At 42.0% G+C, this 18,460-nt stretch overlaps 5 protein-coding genes across 5 annotated transcripts; 3 read left to right on the top strand and 2 right to left on the bottom strand.

The window, feature by feature from the left end:
* Positions 1-1,113: 1,113 nt before the first annotated feature.
* On the top strand, positions 1,114-2,406 carry ATC70_000304 (uncharacterized protein; the record flags this gene model as incomplete). Its single annotated transcript, XM_064819722.1, has 5 exons — positions 1,114-1,235; positions 1,303-1,462; positions 1,516-1,783; positions 1,855-2,297; positions 2,374-2,406. 5 exons carry the CDS (start codon positions 1,114-1,116, stop codon positions 2,404-2,406), a joined length of 1,026 nt encoding a protein of 341 aa, XP_064683642.1.
* Positions 2,407-3,345: 939 nt separating this feature from the next.
* Positions 3,346-8,615, top strand: RVB1 (RuvB ATP-dependent DNA helicase pontin; the record flags this gene model as incomplete). Its single annotated transcript, XM_064819721.1, has 6 exons — positions 3,346-4,440; positions 4,506-5,974; positions 6,037-6,287; positions 6,377-6,631; positions 6,713-8,476; positions 8,533-8,615. The coding sequence occupies 6 exons, from the start codon at positions 3,346-3,348 to the stop codon at positions 8,613-8,615; spliced, it is 4,917 nt and encodes a 1,638-aa protein (XP_064683641.1).
* A 1,707-nt stretch (positions 8,616-10,322) lies between these two features.
* On the bottom strand, positions 10,323-12,090 carry ATC70_000302 (uncharacterized protein; the record flags this gene model as incomplete). Its single annotated transcript, XM_064819720.1, has 2 exons — positions 10,323-11,791; positions 11,856-12,090. 2 exons carry the CDS (start codon positions 12,088-12,090, stop codon positions 10,323-10,325), a joined length of 1,704 nt encoding a protein of 567 aa, XP_064683640.1.
* A 253-nt stretch (positions 12,091-12,343) lies between these two features.
* Positions 12,344-12,752, top strand: ATG2 (autophagy- protein 2; the record flags this gene model as incomplete). Its single annotated transcript, XM_064819719.1, has 2 exons — positions 12,344-12,491; positions 12,589-12,752. The coding sequence occupies 2 exons, from the start codon at positions 12,344-12,346 to the stop codon at positions 12,750-12,752; spliced, it is 312 nt and encodes a 103-aa protein (XP_064683639.1).
* A 2,878-nt stretch (positions 12,753-15,630) lies between these two features.
* On the bottom strand, positions 15,631-17,357 carry ENV7_1 (Serine/threonine-protein kinase env7; the record flags this gene model as incomplete). The annotated part of the gene is made up of 2 exons (XM_064819718.1): positions 15,631-16,932; positions 16,995-17,357. The coding sequence occupies 2 exons, from the start codon at positions 17,355-17,357 to the stop codon at positions 15,631-15,633; spliced, it is 1,665 nt and encodes a 554-aa protein (XP_064683638.1).
* Positions 17,358-18,460: the final 1,103 nt, after the last annotated feature.

The following is an 18,460-nucleotide window of genomic DNA, read 5'->3' as shown; positions in this document are numbered from 1 at the left end:
GGCTTCAAAAGGTCTACATCTTGAGATATGAAGGCTTGAAAGCTGTCGAATTTGGCTGTGTTTTATAGATTTGCTTGTCAAAAGCCGCATTTTTGTTATGATACAAAGGCGTAAAGACATTGTATTTATTCATCTAGATTCAGAAAAGGCTGTCAGCATCCAAATAGTCAGTTGGAAATAGTAGGTTGAGTGGCACTGTCGCATCTCTGTATCATACCACAATGATACAACTTATCCGTAAGTTGATAGTGGCTGTAAGGCACGCTGGACATTTTAGATGCAATGGATAGTCGGCATCTAGCAACCCTATCTGTAAGATTAGTTGGACCATAGCTTGGTAGCTCAACTTGCTAGGTGGTCCCTATCGTATCCAAGAGAAGAACAGGTATGAACATTTATCACAGAATAAATGCAGTTTTTAAGTATTCAAATGAGGTCTATGCCGATATGTACTCTCTCTCAACTTGCTTTTGCATCAAAAGACACCCCCACCAATGTGTAGTATCGTAAAGGTTGCAACCATCTGTTTTCTAATGCCTTTAAGCATCAGCATGAACACTCGCAAGCTGATGTAGTCTTGATATCGGCTTCACATGCTAGCATCGGCATTGCAAAGCATGAAAGCAATGTCATGACCCAAGATTTACAACCGCTGAAATGTACCAGAGATACAATCCATGCGCAAATGCTATACAAGGATTACTCGCAACAGAAGCACTATCCTATTGTGCGAGTAGATGAGACATGTAATCTAGGAGCAATGTCGAACACAGCGTTTCGCATGTCAACCCACCAAACAACATTCAATATCAGATGAATCCAAATGCATTTAGCACTATTTTTATACCTCCCACATTCCTCCTATATTTCCTTGATCTCCCTTTTTTTTGCAATAGGACTAACCAGTCGATGCTCTCTCTTTCCATCATGGAGGCATGTACCATACATGCTGTCTCTTTGATGCGACACATACACTCGCTTACACACACACGACGTCACTGTCTTTAATTCTATGCCGCCTCAAAAGAATTACACAGTTGGTTTGTGTATCTAGATGAGTTTTTTCCCTTCTACTGTTTGTTTATATAATATATATATATACATATATATATCATGTCTTCTTATTTAGTTACCATTCGAGATACAATTTATGCATTGACATCATGTTGCTTTCCAAACCCCTCCATCTACATCAACAAGAAGAATTACAAGGTGATTTATCTGCTGGGCGAAGGGTAATTATTTGCAGCTATTTGAGCAAAAAAAGCAGCAGCAACTAAATCGAATCAACATCAATGACAGTGGCTATTCGTTTGTCTACCTCGTCAAGGAAGAGTCCAGCCATCGACTATTCGCTTTGAAAAAGATTCGCTGTCCTATAGGTGATAGAGCGTTATCAGATGCGATGCATGAAATCGACATGTATCAATTGTTTCAGAGCGAATACATCATTCGGGTGCTGGTAAGGCAAGTGTGCAGAGTTGAAGCGATGGATACTGATGGAGCCTATGTTAGGATACAAGCGTATTGACGGATCCAGATGGCACAAAGACAGTATACATCTTTTTGCCCTATTACAAAAGAGGTAATCTTCAAGACAATATTAATGCAAACAACATCAACAAGTCATTTTTCCCGGAAAAGGATTTATTGGAATTTTTCCTCAAGGTGTGCTATGCACTAAGAGTACTTCACAACCATCATGAGTTACCGCCAGCAACTGAAACGACAGCACTAGCAGCAGAACAGGATCATAATGAGGATGGTCATTTGGTACCTTATGGTAAGCATCTACTGGACGGTTGTTGCATCATTATGATTGTATTGACATTATGATACCATCACTATTACCAGCGCATCGTGATCTCAAGCCTAGCAACATTCTCATCTCAGATGATGGCAAAACACCTATTCTCATGGACTTTGGATCGGTCATGAAAGCGCGTATTCACATTCGATCTCGACAGGACGGGTTGTTACAACAGGACATTGCTGCTGAAAACTCAACGATTCCATACAGAGCACCTGAGCTGTACGACGTGCAAACAGGATCCACGCTGGATGAAAAGGTAGACATTTGGAGTCTGGGATGTACCATCTACGCAGCTGCGTATGGCCAGAATCCGTTTGAGGCGAGTGTCAATGAAATGGGTGGATCCATTGCATTAGCCATCTTGAATGGTCATTACAAGTTCCCGCTTGATAAAGAGCAAGATGATCCGTACAGTGACGAATTTAAGGCACTGATTCAATTCTTACTGGTGATCGATCCCAAAGAAAGACCCACTATTCATCAAGTAAGTTCTATTTTTACGTTATGGCATCATGTGTGCGTGTTGAGTAAAAACAGTTGGCTAATCCAATCATATACAGGTCATTGGAAAGTTGGAATCCATCTTACAATAAAACGTACTGCTCTCTCTCTATAAATATATATATAAAAGACCTAATTTCTAATCAGCCATTACTGCGCGTGCACTACGTGTAAAGAGCATCATTTGATGTGGTCCACACAGCCATAAAAATGTCTTTTTTTGTAACAAGAAATGCATGGATCAGCTGCACCACTACCAAGCTGTACATGCATTGTTTTCTATCTTATTGTTCTCGAATTTGTCGTCATGACATGCGTATGGGTTATTTTAGGAAATAATGTGGAATTGCAACATTTCATGCTAAATGCTGGTATCTACAGTGCTATAACGTGTTTATACATACATGGATCTAAAGGGGGGGGATACTCATATATTAAACGGTTCAGTGAACAAAGATGGCAACAAGGACTTTTTTACCGAAATTACTTGATTTAGACACAGTGTAAACAATGCTCATTGTTCAGCAGCTCTCAGAGAGATCAGCATAATTTTTTTTTTTTTTTACATGTTTCAGAATGAGTAGTTGATTAAAATCAAGGAGTTGTCTATACTATTCGTTTTTCAATAAATAACAAACATGTTTGTATGGCCTGTGCAGCAGTCATCTTACATGTAAGCAAACATTGAAGACCATTATAGCACACACATTTTTCTTGTATTACACTGTATTGCTTCTTCTCCAAGAAACAAGACCTCTTGGCGCAAGCGAAAAAAAAAATGAATAAAACGTATCATCATAAGGTACAACGCACACACACACACACAGCTCAACTCTGTGTTTGAAAGAGCATCAGATGACCCCAAAGGTCTCTTTGAGTGTACCTTAAATCTATATACAAGTTTGGTTGTACATTGTATAGTCATGGATGCGTACGTATATAAATTAGACGCAGTAATCCTATAAATCGCTTTTCTCTTTTTTCTTTCACTCTTTTTACTTTTTCTCAACTTTGTTCTCTTGTATCAGAAAATGGCAAATGGTTTCTTGGGTCGTTTATTTGGTGGAAACAAAGCAAAATCTACCACTAGCAAAAAGTTGACACCCTCTGCAAAGAAGCAGCAGCAGCAAAAGAGCGCACCTACCACCTCCACAAGCAGCAGCAACAGCAGCAAACCACCATCGCCAGCACCTTCGCTGCCTCCTCCGCAGCTGCCTAAACTGACATCCTCACCACCATCACCTTCACCCTCATTGCCTACACCATCACCACCCAGCACGCCTTCAATTGAGACGAAATCAAAGAATGACATGAATGACTTTTACAACATCCAAGGCACCAGCAACGACATGAATGCGCACTTGAGCCAATTCCATAGTCTGTTACAGCACAAGCACGAGCAACAAGATGAATATCTCACCATCGCCTCAGCGACTTCATCCCATCTATCGCTTCAAGATGCTTTATTCTCACACTTATCCACATCAGACACTCAATCAGAAATAACCCAATTTTCAGATTTTCCCAAAATAGCAGTTGGTACACAACCACAACAGGCGTTTGATCGTCCTGTTGGTGGTCGCCGTAACTCTGGCTTCAGCGTAGTGGATGTCGTGGACTCTGATCAGCATGTGGATGCTTATGAGGATGTTCATACAAAGCAACTGTACGAACTTTACATGGACGCTCTCCGCCATCTATCTCCGAAATCATCCCTTCGTCCTAGTCCAGCACAAGCATTTCGACTGTTTGAATACATAGCCAATCAACCCATCGAGGACGCTGCTGAAAGCACACGCTATTTGATCGCCTATGCTCAATACTATACAGGCCGCATGCTGTATGAAGCTACGTTGGAACACGACCAAGACGAATTTATAAAGCAACAAGGCCTCAAGTACCTGCTTGATGCTTCTAAAAATGGCATTGCTTGTGCCACCTTCATGTTGGGATATTATGCCGAGTGTGATGGCGATATTGAATATGCATGTAACCTCTATTACCAAGCAGCCCTGAAAGGCCAATTGCTCGCCAAAGTCTACTTTGGAAACACAGTACTCTTTAGAGACATCAAGGGCTATCTACCCCAAGATGCTGTTTGCCTGTTGAAGGAAGCCTCTCATCAGGTAACACAATTTTACTCCCTATTTTTTTTATTATTAATAATATGTTGTACCAACTACATCTCTAGGGCCATTCTATTGCGTCTCTGTCTTTAGCATTGTATTACGAAAAACAGAGTCAAATTGACCATGCCATCCAGTACGCAGCTCGAGCCAATTTACCTGCAAAACACCCCTACTTTTGCATCTCCAGCTACCAAATTGGCATCATCTATCTCAAGGCAGGCATCGAGTACGCAGACATTGCCTTCCGCTATCTGCTGGCATCAGCGAGCTCACATCATGGTGGAACCAAGTATGCACCAGCATTGCGCAAACTGGGCACGCTGTCTCTGATGGGCATTGGCACACCAAAGAACCCCTCAGCAGCCTTCAATTTGATCCAGGAAGCAGCTAAATTGGGCGACGAACCAGCCAACATCATATTAGGCCAAATGTACCAAAAAGGTCAAGGATGCGTTGCAGATCTGTTTCGTGCCATGCAAATATTCGAAAACTACCCAGACAACATTGCAGCTAAATTATCGCGCGGCCTGCTGGTCATGAAGGACAACCCACACCACGCCTACCACGAATTTGCCAGCATCATCACCCACTCACCTACTGCATTCGACTTGGAGCACTGGAACGTACAGTCCATCAAAAACGAAGCCAGTGTGCGCATCGCTGTCTGGGAGTACAATGGAATTGGTGGAACTGAAAAGAATCCTGAAAGAGCATTTCACACGTTGAAGAAGCTCTCAGATGACTGCAATTACAGTGGTGCTCATTTTTGGTTGGCAAACGCTTATCTGGATGGCGTCAAGCTGGACAATGGCACAGTCATTGTCCCCAAAAGCCAGGATCTAGCCTTTCGCTGCTTCCTCAGGGGCGCCCATCAGAACCAACCCAAATGCCAATACTACGCTGGCCTTATGCTGAAGGATGGCTACAGCTGTGCAGAGTACAACAAGTCGCATGCACTGGCTTTCTTCATGGACGCTGCCAACCAAAACCATGACATGGCGCTGACCCAAGTAGGCGCTTACTACTTTACCGGCAGCATTGGCACGCAAGGCCGTGATCTGGACAAGGCTTTCCGCTACTTTTCGGCTGCAGCCAAGCAAAACAATGCACTTGCTATTCAGTATTTGGCTGACTACATGATCAAGAACAATGCCAGTGGTCCCATTAACCACTATCAGATTTACACTGAGCTCAATCGATCAGCAGGTGCTGAGCAGGATCCCATAGCCTACCGAATGCTAGCATTGGTGGTGATTAACAGCAGCATTCATCCCAGCGAGACGTACGAGGACAAACAACATCCCGTATATCAGGACCTGGCCCGCATCTACAACAATGCCAAGGTGGATGCCATGATGAGCCAGTCTGACCTCAAGTTCAAGTTTGCCCTGCACTTACTCTGGAGAGCCATTGAGCTGAACGATCATGCCTCTGGACAGTATCTGTGTAACTTTTACAGTCGTATGAATGATGAAGATGTGACCAAGACGATTGAACTATTTGAAAAGGTGGAGATGGGCGTACCAAACAAGTAAGTCTGTTGACAAACAAGGCAATAACAGGCAACTAAATCAAGCAATGTGTGTCTTGTAGATTGACCATTGCCTTTGCTCGATTCTTAAAAGTGTCCAAAAATAGAGCAAGCGCTTTGACCAAGTTTATTGAGGTGGCATCCTGCAACGATATCACCACGAGCATTGGATGGACTGCACGTCTGGAGGCTGCCAAGCTGATCCTGCTGGAACACCAAGGCAAGGCGCGCACAAAAGCACTGGTCTTTGCTTGGCTCAACGACATGATCAAATTCAATGGCAAGAACCTGTTTGTTCCATTCATTCTCTTGGGTATGTTTGCTAATATGTGTGTGTGTGTGTGTGTGTGCACAAACATTGTCCTACAAATTGTAATAACCTTGTTTTTCTTTCTTTACTAGCAAAATGTCATGATGATGAGATTTGTGCTGGCTGCAAAAAGACGGCATCCACTTCGTTGTATGAAAGTGGTCTTTTGTGCAAACTAGACAATGCTGAACTGGAGCTGTTTGCTAGAATGAGGCTTATCGAGACTTATTACAAATCACACAATACCGCCATTACAAAGCAGCTGGATTTAGCTGAACCACTGCTTGATGCGATTACTGACTTGCAAGAGAGAAACTCCAAATCAGCAGACCTGTATTACTATCGAGGTATGTATTACGCACACAAACACATACTTGTACATCAGAGACAAAAATAGCTAATGAAACACACGTATTTGCCTCTTTAAGGATTACTATCGTTACATAATGGCACAATCTACAATTACAGAGAGAGAGCCCGATACTATCTCACAAAGGCTGATCAACTAGGTCATATGTACGCCTGTCTTGAATTGGGCTATCTTTATGGTACCACCCAGTCTCAGGAGGAGAAAGCAGATGCCTGCTTCCAAAAGGTAGATGCTAGCAAGCACACGCTGTTCTCTCTCAAGAGCAGAATCACTGAATCCATGGTCCAGTTCCGCACCAAAAACATCCATACGTCCAATGACTATCTGATCGAAATCAACAAGATGAAGCTGGCTGCTGGCATCACCTACAGTTACTACCACATGGAACGTCAAGCCCTGGACTGGTTGCAAGAAGTGTCTGATAACACATTAGCGCAAATCATGATCCTATACTACAAGATGAAGGAGGTGGACCAACGCACCTCGTACAATATCAAGCGTATCTCTGACCTGATGAACCCATTTGAGGCAACTCCGCAACTCGACTATTACAGCAGTATGGCGTTGAGCTACGGCCAGTTCCGTCTGGGCCAATGCTACGAAGATGGCAATTGTGTGCCTCAAGACGACAACAAGGTGCTTGACTACTATACCAAGGCCTGTGCGTATTTGCAAAACAACGAAACATACGAACGCCTGGCTGAGATCGCTAGCAAAAGTGGTGCGGATATCAATCTGTTCCCTACTCTGTGCAATGCAGCTCGCAACGATCCCACGGCCATCTACAAACTGGCTCAATACTACCACCACAAGGAACTGAACCCTGCTGATCCAGACGTCCCTTGCAAGAAGGCGGCTGATCAATACCTCAAAGCTGCTCAAGCTGGACACCCAGAAGCCTGTTACTATTACGCCAAGTACCGCATTGACCAGATGCGCCAATCCACACAACTGAACGCTGCTGTCAAATCCAAGAAGGCTGTCAACTATCTGCGCATGGCTGCCAACAAGAATCACGGCCCCTCCTTTTACGAATTAGGTAAATTGGAGCTCGCTGCTGGCTTGTATGAAGAAGGCCAAGAAGACTTGAAGGAAGCTGATTTCCTTGGATGCGGTGCTGCTAGTTTTGAACTTGGCGAGCTCTACAGAAAGGGCTTTACAGGCGTGATCTCTGACAAGGTGACTTTCCGCATCACACAAAACTTGAACACAGCACTGCAGTACTACAGACGCGCCATGGATTTTGGACATGTCTTGGCCATGGTGCGCATTGGCGACTTTTTGGAAACAGGCGCTTTGGGTGATCAGAGTACAAGTCAAGCCAAAGCATGGTACAAACGTGCGCTCAGTCAAGGCTGCCCTGACGGTGCTGCCGAATACGCGCTTGGGTGCTTGGAAGAAACCTGCATCAGTATTGCGCGTCCTACGGATCCTCTAGTGCTCCAAAAGCATCGCACCTCTGCATTCAAATGGTTCACCAAAGCCCTCAAGGCAAACAACAAGGCTGCGCAGTTCAAGATTGGCTGCTATCTGTTGCATGGCTGGGTCTCTCAAACATCCACCTCTAACGATGTTGATCGTGGTGTGCACATCTTGCAAGAAGAAAATGCCAATGGCAATGTCATGGCTATGAAAGAGTTGGCTCGTTACTATCAAGAGATGGGTAATGAAAAGCGTGCATTTAGCTACTGGCGAAATGCCGAACTCTTGAATGATCCTGAAGCGCTTGAATTCATTGCTCAATGCTTTGAGAAGGGTCTTTTGGGCCAAGCTGTCAATGGTGAGGCAGCATTGGCGTACCGCGCTCGTGCTTTGGAAGCTCGTAAGTACCTGTGTATGGTGGTGATTGAAACATGTATGCTGACCCTGTTCCATTAGGCAAACAAGCTGTCGAGACACAACGCAGTATGATGGGCTTCAAATCCGATTACTCTGATGAAAGAAACGATCGTTCCAAGTAAATCAAACAATTAGGCACACAAAACAAAACACCAACAAGTTGTAAATTATATTATCCCTCTATTATTATATCCCTTTCCACCTTACTTACTCGTTTATCACTGCTCGTTTCTCGTTATTCAATTCTTTAATATGTATAGATTGTCCCTTTTTTTGCTTTTTTCATTATTTATTTATTTATTTATTTATTTATATCACTGTATTCATGAAATTTTCTTCCTTTCTTTTACCATTCACTATGAAACTTATCTCGGTTCCAGCTTAATGTCCATTATAATAAATTCGTTTATTCCAGATATTCATTTCAAATCAAAGCCACCTCATTTGATATGAAAGAAAATGAAGGACATTTAGATGTTAATCATCGCAAAAGCCCACCACGTCCAAGATTTTGGAGCATGAGGAGGAGGCCTATATAAGGAACAAGCATTTACTTTTTTCATCTTTTCTACATTTCTTTATTGTACACATCCATGTAAAACTATCTACATTTCTTTACTATATACATCATCCATGCAAAACTGAAGCTGACTCTGGGGAATGGACAACGACAAGAAAGCGCGATGCCCTGAGATCCTTCGCCCGCGAAACTCTGGTAAGTAAATCTCACACAATCTATGTTTGTTATGGCTACTGACAGAGCCATAGGTGGTAGGGCTGATCGCAGAGATCAAGAACTTCTTGCCATTGCCGTCAAATTGGCAAGTGTGGTTAAAACGGTAGGAGAGTTCATCTTGCTTATACTAGATGTTTTCTTTTTGAAAACAGGCTGAAAAAAGTAAGTAGAGTGCATCCACAGATGGTTGATGTGTAGAGCCAATGTATTTACCTTGTTTCTTGTAGTGTTTAGCCATGGAGCTACTAATTCTCTTGGCTGGCCTCGAGCATCTTTTGCCTCCACATGTTGCCACTTTGACGGCCCGCGATATCTTTGATGAAGAAGCTATGGCCATGTTCCTTTCATGTCAGTTTCCCTCCAGTGGAACTGACAGTGACGATAGCTTTGATTTCAACAATCGAGCTATGCCCAGCGATACCAACGGCGTCCCTTCCTTTTCTATCTTTGAGGATTGGATTGCTGAAGGCCATCTGCAGGAAACTGGCTTCAACAACCATGTTTCTTTTGGTGAGCTTGCTCAACCGCAGCTACCATTGGGCTCTTCTGTTTTTGACATGTTTTTTTTTAAAGTCGTTTTCAATAAATATTTTTATAAATATTCACTTGTTAAAGCAATGAAGCTCTCTACGCAAAAACACTTATGTAGCGGTAATAAACGTCTATAGACCCCAATTGTACAATGGAGATAAAATGCACTTGGCTATCAGATCACTCTATGTGTTCAATCAGCCGTAAATGGCGGCTAAATGATGTACTCAAGTAAAAAGGTTAATGAAGGCGTTGGAAGGTTCCTTCAACCATGCTACTATTCCCCGCTGTCAGACAACATGCGTATATGTGGCCAGTCTTTGACTGCAAGGCTTCGCATCATGGTAACCTTATCGAAGGCATATACTCGTACTGAATAGGTGAAGGCTAGTCAGTGGGTACCGTTTACCATTGATGGCGACAACTAATAACAATCAATACATTAAGGGCCTGTAGCGCTTTGCTTCGGTTATTTATGTGGTTCATATCAAAACACAAACTATCATACAGTAAATCTTTTGCTTGAATTCATAAAACTCTATTTTTTATTACTACAGATTACTTATTTTTGATCCTCCTCCTCCTCTTCATCATCCTCATAGTCAGCCTCCAAATCCTCTTCAGAGGGAACAGCGTAAACACGAAGAATGGGTCTGTTGGGATCCTTCATCATGATATAAGTGCCTTCGGGCAATTGCAAGCACATATCCACAACAGCCTTGACAATACCCCAACCATTGGTCAAGGACAAGTTCATTTGAGAGGCAAAATCGCGAGGCTTGTAAGCTTGAGTACCCAAAATGACATGGCGTGAGTTTTCCTTGGGGTTGTAACGAGCAACATAACCCAACTTGAGTTGTTCGGCATCAGCCAAAAGAGCTTGAACAGCCCAACGAGCCAACTTGGCAGCATTGTTTCTCATTTCAGTAGCAACAACAGCACCACGTTGGGAATCCAGACTCTTCTTCCAAGGCAGAGCACCACCAGCGCCTTGAGCAGTGGGATCAAATTCGTTCAGAGCGCGAACAGTGACATAGTTGGTACCATTGGCAGTCTTGACAGCAGCATCCACTTCTGTACGAACAATCATTTGAATCTTATCGTCCTCCTCACCAGCATCAGCATTGCTTAAATCAAATTCTCTGTAACGGTAACCACAAGAAGCCAATTCGGCTTCAGTGTCAGCTGTAGCAAAGGGGTTGGGGTTTTCAAACTTCAATGCATCCTTCTCGAGCACTTGGCGAGAGAAGTTTTGGTTGATATAAGTAGCTTCGTTACAAAGAGCAGACCAGGAGTTGATGGTATCCTTGTCGCTTTCAGCAGGAGGATCGTAAGAGTTTTCATTGACAGTAACGAAATCAAAGACACCGCCAGGGCGCTTATCCAAGATCACCTTACCATCAGCAGTCTTCTTGACGACAATGTCCCAGGGATAGACGGTACGAGTAGCACACATCAAGAGAGAAAGAACAGCGTCAGTGGCAAAGACAGTAGCCTTGTTCTCTTGGATGTATTGTTGGATGATGGGATCTTCAGATGTAGTAGTATCGTATTTGATACGGTCAATGTGTGCAAGCATCTTTTCGTTCTTGGTGTTTACACGATCATAGGCTTTGTTGTAGACGTTGACTGAACCATAGGTGGCAATATCGGTAGCTTCAGGGATAGCAAAGTTCAACTTGCTCAAACGGCTGAATTCAATTTCATCCAACACCTTCCAATCGGCACCAATGTTGATGGAAGCATTGCGAACACGTTGAGGTTTATCGTAATCCTTGTAACCATATCTACGTCTGCTGTTTTGTTGTTGATAACGTCCTCCGCTGGGACGTTGACCGACAGTGCGATATCCGCCTTGCTTGTTGCTGGCTTGAACACGGCTGCTGCGAACATTACCGCCACCCACTGCCTTCATGGCTTGCTTCTTGGTACCTGCAGATCTATTATCGACAACAGAGAAGGATGACTCGTCTTCGTTGTGGGTGTAAGCGAATGCAGAAGCAAAAGAAGCACCGTAAGCTTGGTGTTGATCTATGATGTGTCAAGCGATCAGAATGTCATCTCATCCCATAGGGTCGAGCGCAAATTTGCTTACCTCTGTTGAAACGGTTAAATCCAGTTCTTTGGCGACCTTGAACCTCTCTGTTATCTTGCTTTTGGCCATCAGGATTGGACCAGTCAGCAACACGACCTAATTTATCAGCCTTGCTGTAGGGAGCATAAGGGATATCTTGGAATTGCTCAGGAATCACATCAATGGCAGGACCCCAGCCACCTTCACTGTCATGAATGGTAGGGAGGAAGAAATGAGGCTTGGTGGAATCAGTCATTGTATATAGTAATCTTTAATGCAGATTTGCTCGAGTTAATAAAAGGTGAATTGAACGGAATTGGTCGATACTAGAAGTAGATACCTTTATATTTTCAAAAAAAAATGTACCAACAAAAATATGTTTCGAGGACAAGAAGGAAGAAAAACTTTTTATCTCCTTTCTCTCCAATGTGACCACTGTAAAGATTCACAATAGACGGAGATTGTTTGAAGCTGGATGATGATTACATTTCATTCCCTCTTCCATATTCATGAGCGAACCATCGACACCCACAGAACAGCAACAACCGGGATTCAATGCTGTCTTGGGACCTGCCGTTTTGGAGATAGACCAAGCTATTCTGTCTGTACAAAAGAGTCAAGCAAATCTAGGCAAAGAGATTGAAAGATTAGTAGCAGGTACAGAGCCATTTTGAATGCGTAAAAATCATGCATCACACTTATCAAGCTGTAACAAACAAAAAAAAAATAAAAATAAAAAAAAAAAAATAAAAAGAATTAGAGCTATTCACGGATATCGCTGAACCACCAAAACTACAGCCATGCTTGGAGAAACTCTTTGATGCCAAGAATCGATTATCATCAACCAACAAATTGCTAGCAAGAACAAATGAAAGAGTGGAGAGAATACAATGTGAATTAAAGCAAATGCAGAAATAAAGCGTCTTTGGGTAAGGTGCGCTTGCATCAGATTTTAATACACGGACCTACTTTAGGATTGCGGCACTGGCTGTGTATGTTTGGAATGTCTTTTTTTATAGTTGGTGCTGATTAGATCATCCGTATATGAAAATGGAGCTGTAAGTTCATTTGTAATTTTTCAAGAGATCCGAGCGAATTGAAGTACGAGAGATGGAATAAAATACCATCCATAAGGTACAAGTGCTTTTTTTTTTTTGTGTGTGTGGAAGTCGGGTGATTCTCTTCATCATCTCTTCTTGGAATGTCCTTTTCAATAGATTCTGCTCCTCTTTTATAATCAAGCTTGATATGGACCATAAAATTCATATGAACTACCTATATGGCACTTGAACGCAATACTAGGTACATTAATTAGCACAAGACAGAATTCTGTACATTTATACTTGTCTCTTTCCATGACGACGCGAATGCTTGAGGCCTAGCTTGTCGTTGCTTTACACTGTTTGTATGTATATACAAGCATGCTTATGAGATCCTGAGTAAAGAAGAATGACAAGCCTAGAATCATAGCAACAAGGATGCTCGCATTTGAGTCCACCCTCGAATGAGATTAGGGTTCATTGTTGGTAAAGATAGGCGCACTCAGTATCTGCCAACTGTCAAGGAGATTGCAGCCATTGTTCCCAATGCATATGCTAATACAAATTTTAAATACATCTTCACCACATATTGAAATAGCTTCTCAGACAGTGGCAATAGTCTTTTTTTTGAACGAATCTAGGAAACGCATCCTACCTACACATCAAGGTTAAAAAGCTACGACTACGTATAGTTTGGCGGTGGGTCAAGCTGATTTCCGTTGTCAGATGTGAATATGCCCAGAAAAAGCAAAAGAGGGTATTCAGGCTTTCAAATCCATGAAGCATCCCCACCATCATTGTCATCATCAGAAAGGCATTTTGGTCAGCTACCAGCAGCAGACAGCACCGCATCCACCGCCGCCGCCAAAATAGTTCAAACTCAGACTTTTTTTTTTTTTTTTTTTTTGCTATTCAAGATTGGCCAGATTTTGTATTTCTTCGACTTGGTTTAACTATTTTGCGATATTCGACTATATGAACTGTAATAATCAGCCCGTACTTTCTAATACATTCTTGGAGCACTATTCAAGGCGCATCCAACGGTGCTCATTATAGTGGGTGTTTTGAATGAACCTATTGAGCAATGCTTGAAAATATGAAAAGTCGTTTATGGTGAAAATGACGAGATTTTACATATGAAGGCCGCACAAAAGTGGTTTCAGGGGTTGCTTTGGATTTAGAGAAACATTTTGATTCAATACATACCATAGTAAAAGTCTTCATTTTCAAGTTGAAAAACGCGATCGTTTGATTTTTGATGAAAAGCATGAGGTATCCCTCATGGTTTGGAGTCGATTTTTGGCCATGTTTTTTGGGTTCCCAAAAAGTTGAGCAAAGGTGTCAGAAAGTAACTGCCAGATGAAAGCAATCGTTTGGCAACATCTTGGCGGCTTCAAAAGGTCTACATATTGAGATATGGAGGCTTGCAAGCTGTCGAATTTGGCTGTGTTTTATAGATTTGCTTGTCAAAAGGCGTGTTTTTGTTATGCTACAAAGGCGTACATGCATTGTATTTATTGATCTAGGCTCAGAGTATGCAGTCATTATTCTAATGTTTGCTGGAAATAGTAGGTTGAGTGACACTATTGTATTGTTCTCTCATAGCATAATGATACTTCTTATTAATGAGATGATTGAGTCTGTAGGGCTGTGGCAGTTCAGGAACTCCGCGGTAGTCGGATCATGATTCACATGGCACTGTTCAGCAAGGAGTGAACCATACATAGTTAGCTATGAAATTCTGTGCTCATAAACGACAATGATGGGTTGACTCATTTAACAGTAAGATAGATAGATTGATTGATCCAGCTACCATGATTTCGTGTCAATAAGATTTGCTTGAATCAATAAATAAATCTTTAGTTTTTGTACCTGATTACTTTTGAAGCCTTTTCTTTATATCTCTCTTAATTTGTCAATTTTGCATTTGCAATCAAACAACTAGAAAATGATTTACAAGAAGACAGTGAAGAAAAAAACATGCAAACAAACAAACAAGTACGCTGAAGAAGATACTCAATTTATTAAGAGTACATGCGAACCTGGAAAAAAACAAAAACAGCAAGTATATCTTCGACAAAGGAAAAGCAGAGGACTTGTTCAAGTCCTATAAACCATTTGATAGCTTGAAATCTATGCAGTATCAAATTGAATAGTTTCTTTTCAGATAGGATACAGGCCACCTACTAGTTTGAGCCGCCGGGCTATGGACCCTGCCCCCCTATACTCTTTGTAGTATGGTTTTCATAAATGAGCGATTTTAGTAAATAGCTGCTTACTATTGGCAAAACAACATTTCTGTAGATACAAATAAATAATATAAAGCAACGACAAGCTAGACCTCAAGCATTCGCGTCGTCATGGAAAGAGACAAGTATAAATGTACAGAATTCTGTCTTGTACGAATCAATATACCTAATATTGCGCTTCAGTGCCATCAATATGGAATCAATAGATGATTCATAAGAATTCTATGGTGATCCGTGTCAAGCCTGCAGATATATCTCAGTTCTACTTTATGCTCGCTTAGAGCTTGATATACAATTAGCTGTTCCGTAACTGCGATGAAAGGTGTAATAACGATCAAATCAAGTGCGTGCCACTTTCCTGACTTGACATACGGTGTCAATGATTTCATTCAAAAGCTGAACGGCATCGCGTTTTTATATCTTGGCCGATACTATTAGCTGCAAAAGATCATACAAAACAACTGAAAACATCACACGTCGTGTTGAAATATATACAGAAAGTTTTATTTAGTAAAATTGACCTTGATGATGGTCAAGCATAGTAGTATTCTTGGAGTTATTGGGAGAGGCAGCTGTATTTTGGCTAAACACCAACTCATTTGGCATTAAAGGTGATGTCTTGCTGCTGTTGTTATTGACGTTCATTGTTTGAGCCTGATAGTTAGCAGCAGATGCAATCAATGGTAATAACTCGGGTGGCAAGTTGTTCAATTGCACGCCAATGTTTTCAAGCAATGAATACACATCGCCTTGTGTTTGAGGTGGTTGCTGTTGAGCAGGCGTAGCAGTAGAATTGGTATTAGCTTGACCCAAACTAGCAAGTGATGAGTTGGAAGAAGAGTAATGTAATGCGGGAGGAGGAGGAGGAGGTGAAGATGACATGTAATTAAAGTAAGAGGTAGAAGTGCTGGTCATAGGATTAGGTGTAGGAAGAGAGGTACCAAGGAAGCTGACATCGTTGCTATCGTAATGGTTTGGCAGTGAGCTTGATAAAATGGATTGCTGTTGCAAATGGGAGGGCGTAGTAGGAAGTTGAGATGTTGGCGTGGTTGGACGAGGTTGCTTTTGATAGCTGCGACGTTGACGCTTGATTTGAGAAGGACGAGTAGGAATGGCTTGGATTCTGCTTGTGGTGGGTAATGAGCTTGATAAAGGTACTTCCTTTCTAGCGTGTGTTGAGGTAGAAGCGGTAATAGCAGTGGGAGCAGTGGAAGCAGAAGCATTGGCATTGGCAGTGGATCCAGCAGCACCTCTGTTTCTCTTCTTGATCACATCCGTCTTGAGACTCAATGGCCGTACGACACCGTGAAGCTTCAAAAATAGACCACAGGCATTGCAGAGAGGGTTTCCACTGGGATCTCTACGCCAGAGCGGTGTAGTTCTAGTAGAGCAATTGTGGCATTGGGTTTGGGCATTTTGTTGAGGCTTTTGATGGTGTGTTTGTGGGTGAGGCTCTTCTTCAACAGATGAAACAGACGGAGATGGCGAATGGGCGTAATCCAAATGATGGCTTATAGGAGCAGGTGCGATGTCGATGGAATCAGTAGCAGTTGTATTCATATCTGTGAATTGACCAGCATTTGTAACAGGATTATAATACAAGTTGAGCATGTCTTCAAAGCTCACAGCGCCCATATTCAAAGATGTCGTAGTGGCAGAAGCAGAAGCAGCAACAGAGAGAGCACTGGTAGCAGGAGGATCATTACCGAAAAAGAAGGTAGATGATGATGTGGGCGAATGATATGGCTCACTAAAACTCACAATAGGGTCTTCGTTATAATTTACAGGGATATTGATGCTATCAGTTTTCTAATAATACATGTTAGCCATCTGACTGGATTGTGATGAGTAAATAAACATCTATAATATACCATTGGTGGTGATTTAGAAACCATAGGCTTATTTTCATTCAATTCAGGAGCCGAAGTAGTATCCAAGTGTTCCGAGGATGAGGATGTTGATGGGGATTGAGCAGCATCTTGCTTCTTCAAAGTCATTGCCATCATACGCCATGTCAGGTTTTCTAGTCTGGATCCGTTGGGAAGCGTATCTTTAGCCTTGGTATACATTCTCCATACTTGGCTGGAGAGAGGATCCTTCTTCTTTTCTTCTTGGTCTACTTGGTCATCTCCCATACCTTGGTCCTCTTCAGGAAATAAATTACAGGCTAATACTTGATCAGCCATGCGGGTTGTCATTGATGTATTGGATTTCTTTCCATTCATTTGAGGCATGCTGTTTTAATATGTACTAGGATTAAATATATATACAGAAAAAAAAAGGTAAAAGAGAGAGAAAGAGGTAAAATTTAAGCAGCATTTACCACATCTTTATAAACAAACTTAAAACTCTACTAAAGCACCCTGAACTGCGTTCAACGGCCGATCTCTAGAGAATTACTCATTTTGGCAATCTCTTTCTGTATGAAATAATGTCACTGGTGCAAAATGTGTGCAAAGGTGTGTTCATCATTGTGGGTTTATATGATAGAAGTGAACCTGTTTCGCCTGACTATTTTGAGAAAGAGCTCCTATGGCGCTCCTCATTCACTCACTCATGCACTCTTGGATGTTAAAAAAGTCCATGTCGACATACGATTGTTTGCTTTAGTTTAGTGGTTTTTATATATATAATTTACTAATTTCATGTGGCAGATAACATGTTTACGGAGAAATTAAGCTACAAAGGTCGCACACATTGGATAATTCCCGCTTCCTCCTTTTGGCTCACTATCATACAAAATTGTGTAGTACCCAAATAAAATGACTGGCTTGTATCATAGGGAATCCTGCCATGCAATTGGAGGTCATTCTATTCTACTGTGTGATCCCTCAAAATTTGAAAGAACACCTTGTCATTATTTATATGGACAATCAACAGCTCGATAAAGGTCGGTTTCCTTATCTGAAACAGACATCATAAATGAACAGTTAAAAAATATGGCCCTCTTCTTGTATAAATCATATAGGATCAGCAAGCAGATGATGATGAGATCAAACCACGCTAGCCCATCCTTTATCTTATCCAACGACAAAACGGAGGAGGGCCCTTGATTCAGCATGTGTTACCATGCAGTAGCCCTTGTCTTCTGTCACCATGGTAGCTTTTTATCCACAGATCTCGCTCTTCTCTCAGGGCAACATCCATTACAACGTTTGCTGCTCTCCAAAACCATGTTGCCGAGGAATGAATTGGGGTCGTGTGATCAACTCAACTTTAAAACATTTGGTTACGGTTTATCCCGTTGGAATTGCGTGTGTGTATATGTGTGTGTGTCACAGTAATGGAGATCGTCATGTACTAGTGGGTTTATCGTTATCTCTTTATTGCTGGATAT

This window comes from Mucor velutinosus, assembly GCF_035048745.1.
Source record: "Mucor velutinosus strain NIH1002 chromosome Unknown tig00000041, whole genome shotgun sequence".
In the NCBI taxonomy this organism is placed as follows: domain Eukaryota; kingdom Fungi; phylum Mucoromycota; class Mucoromycetes; order Mucorales; family Mucoraceae; genus Mucor; species Mucor velutinosus.
Note: the sequence above shows the minus strand (reverse complement) of the source record. Positions and strands in the feature narration are given on the sequence as shown.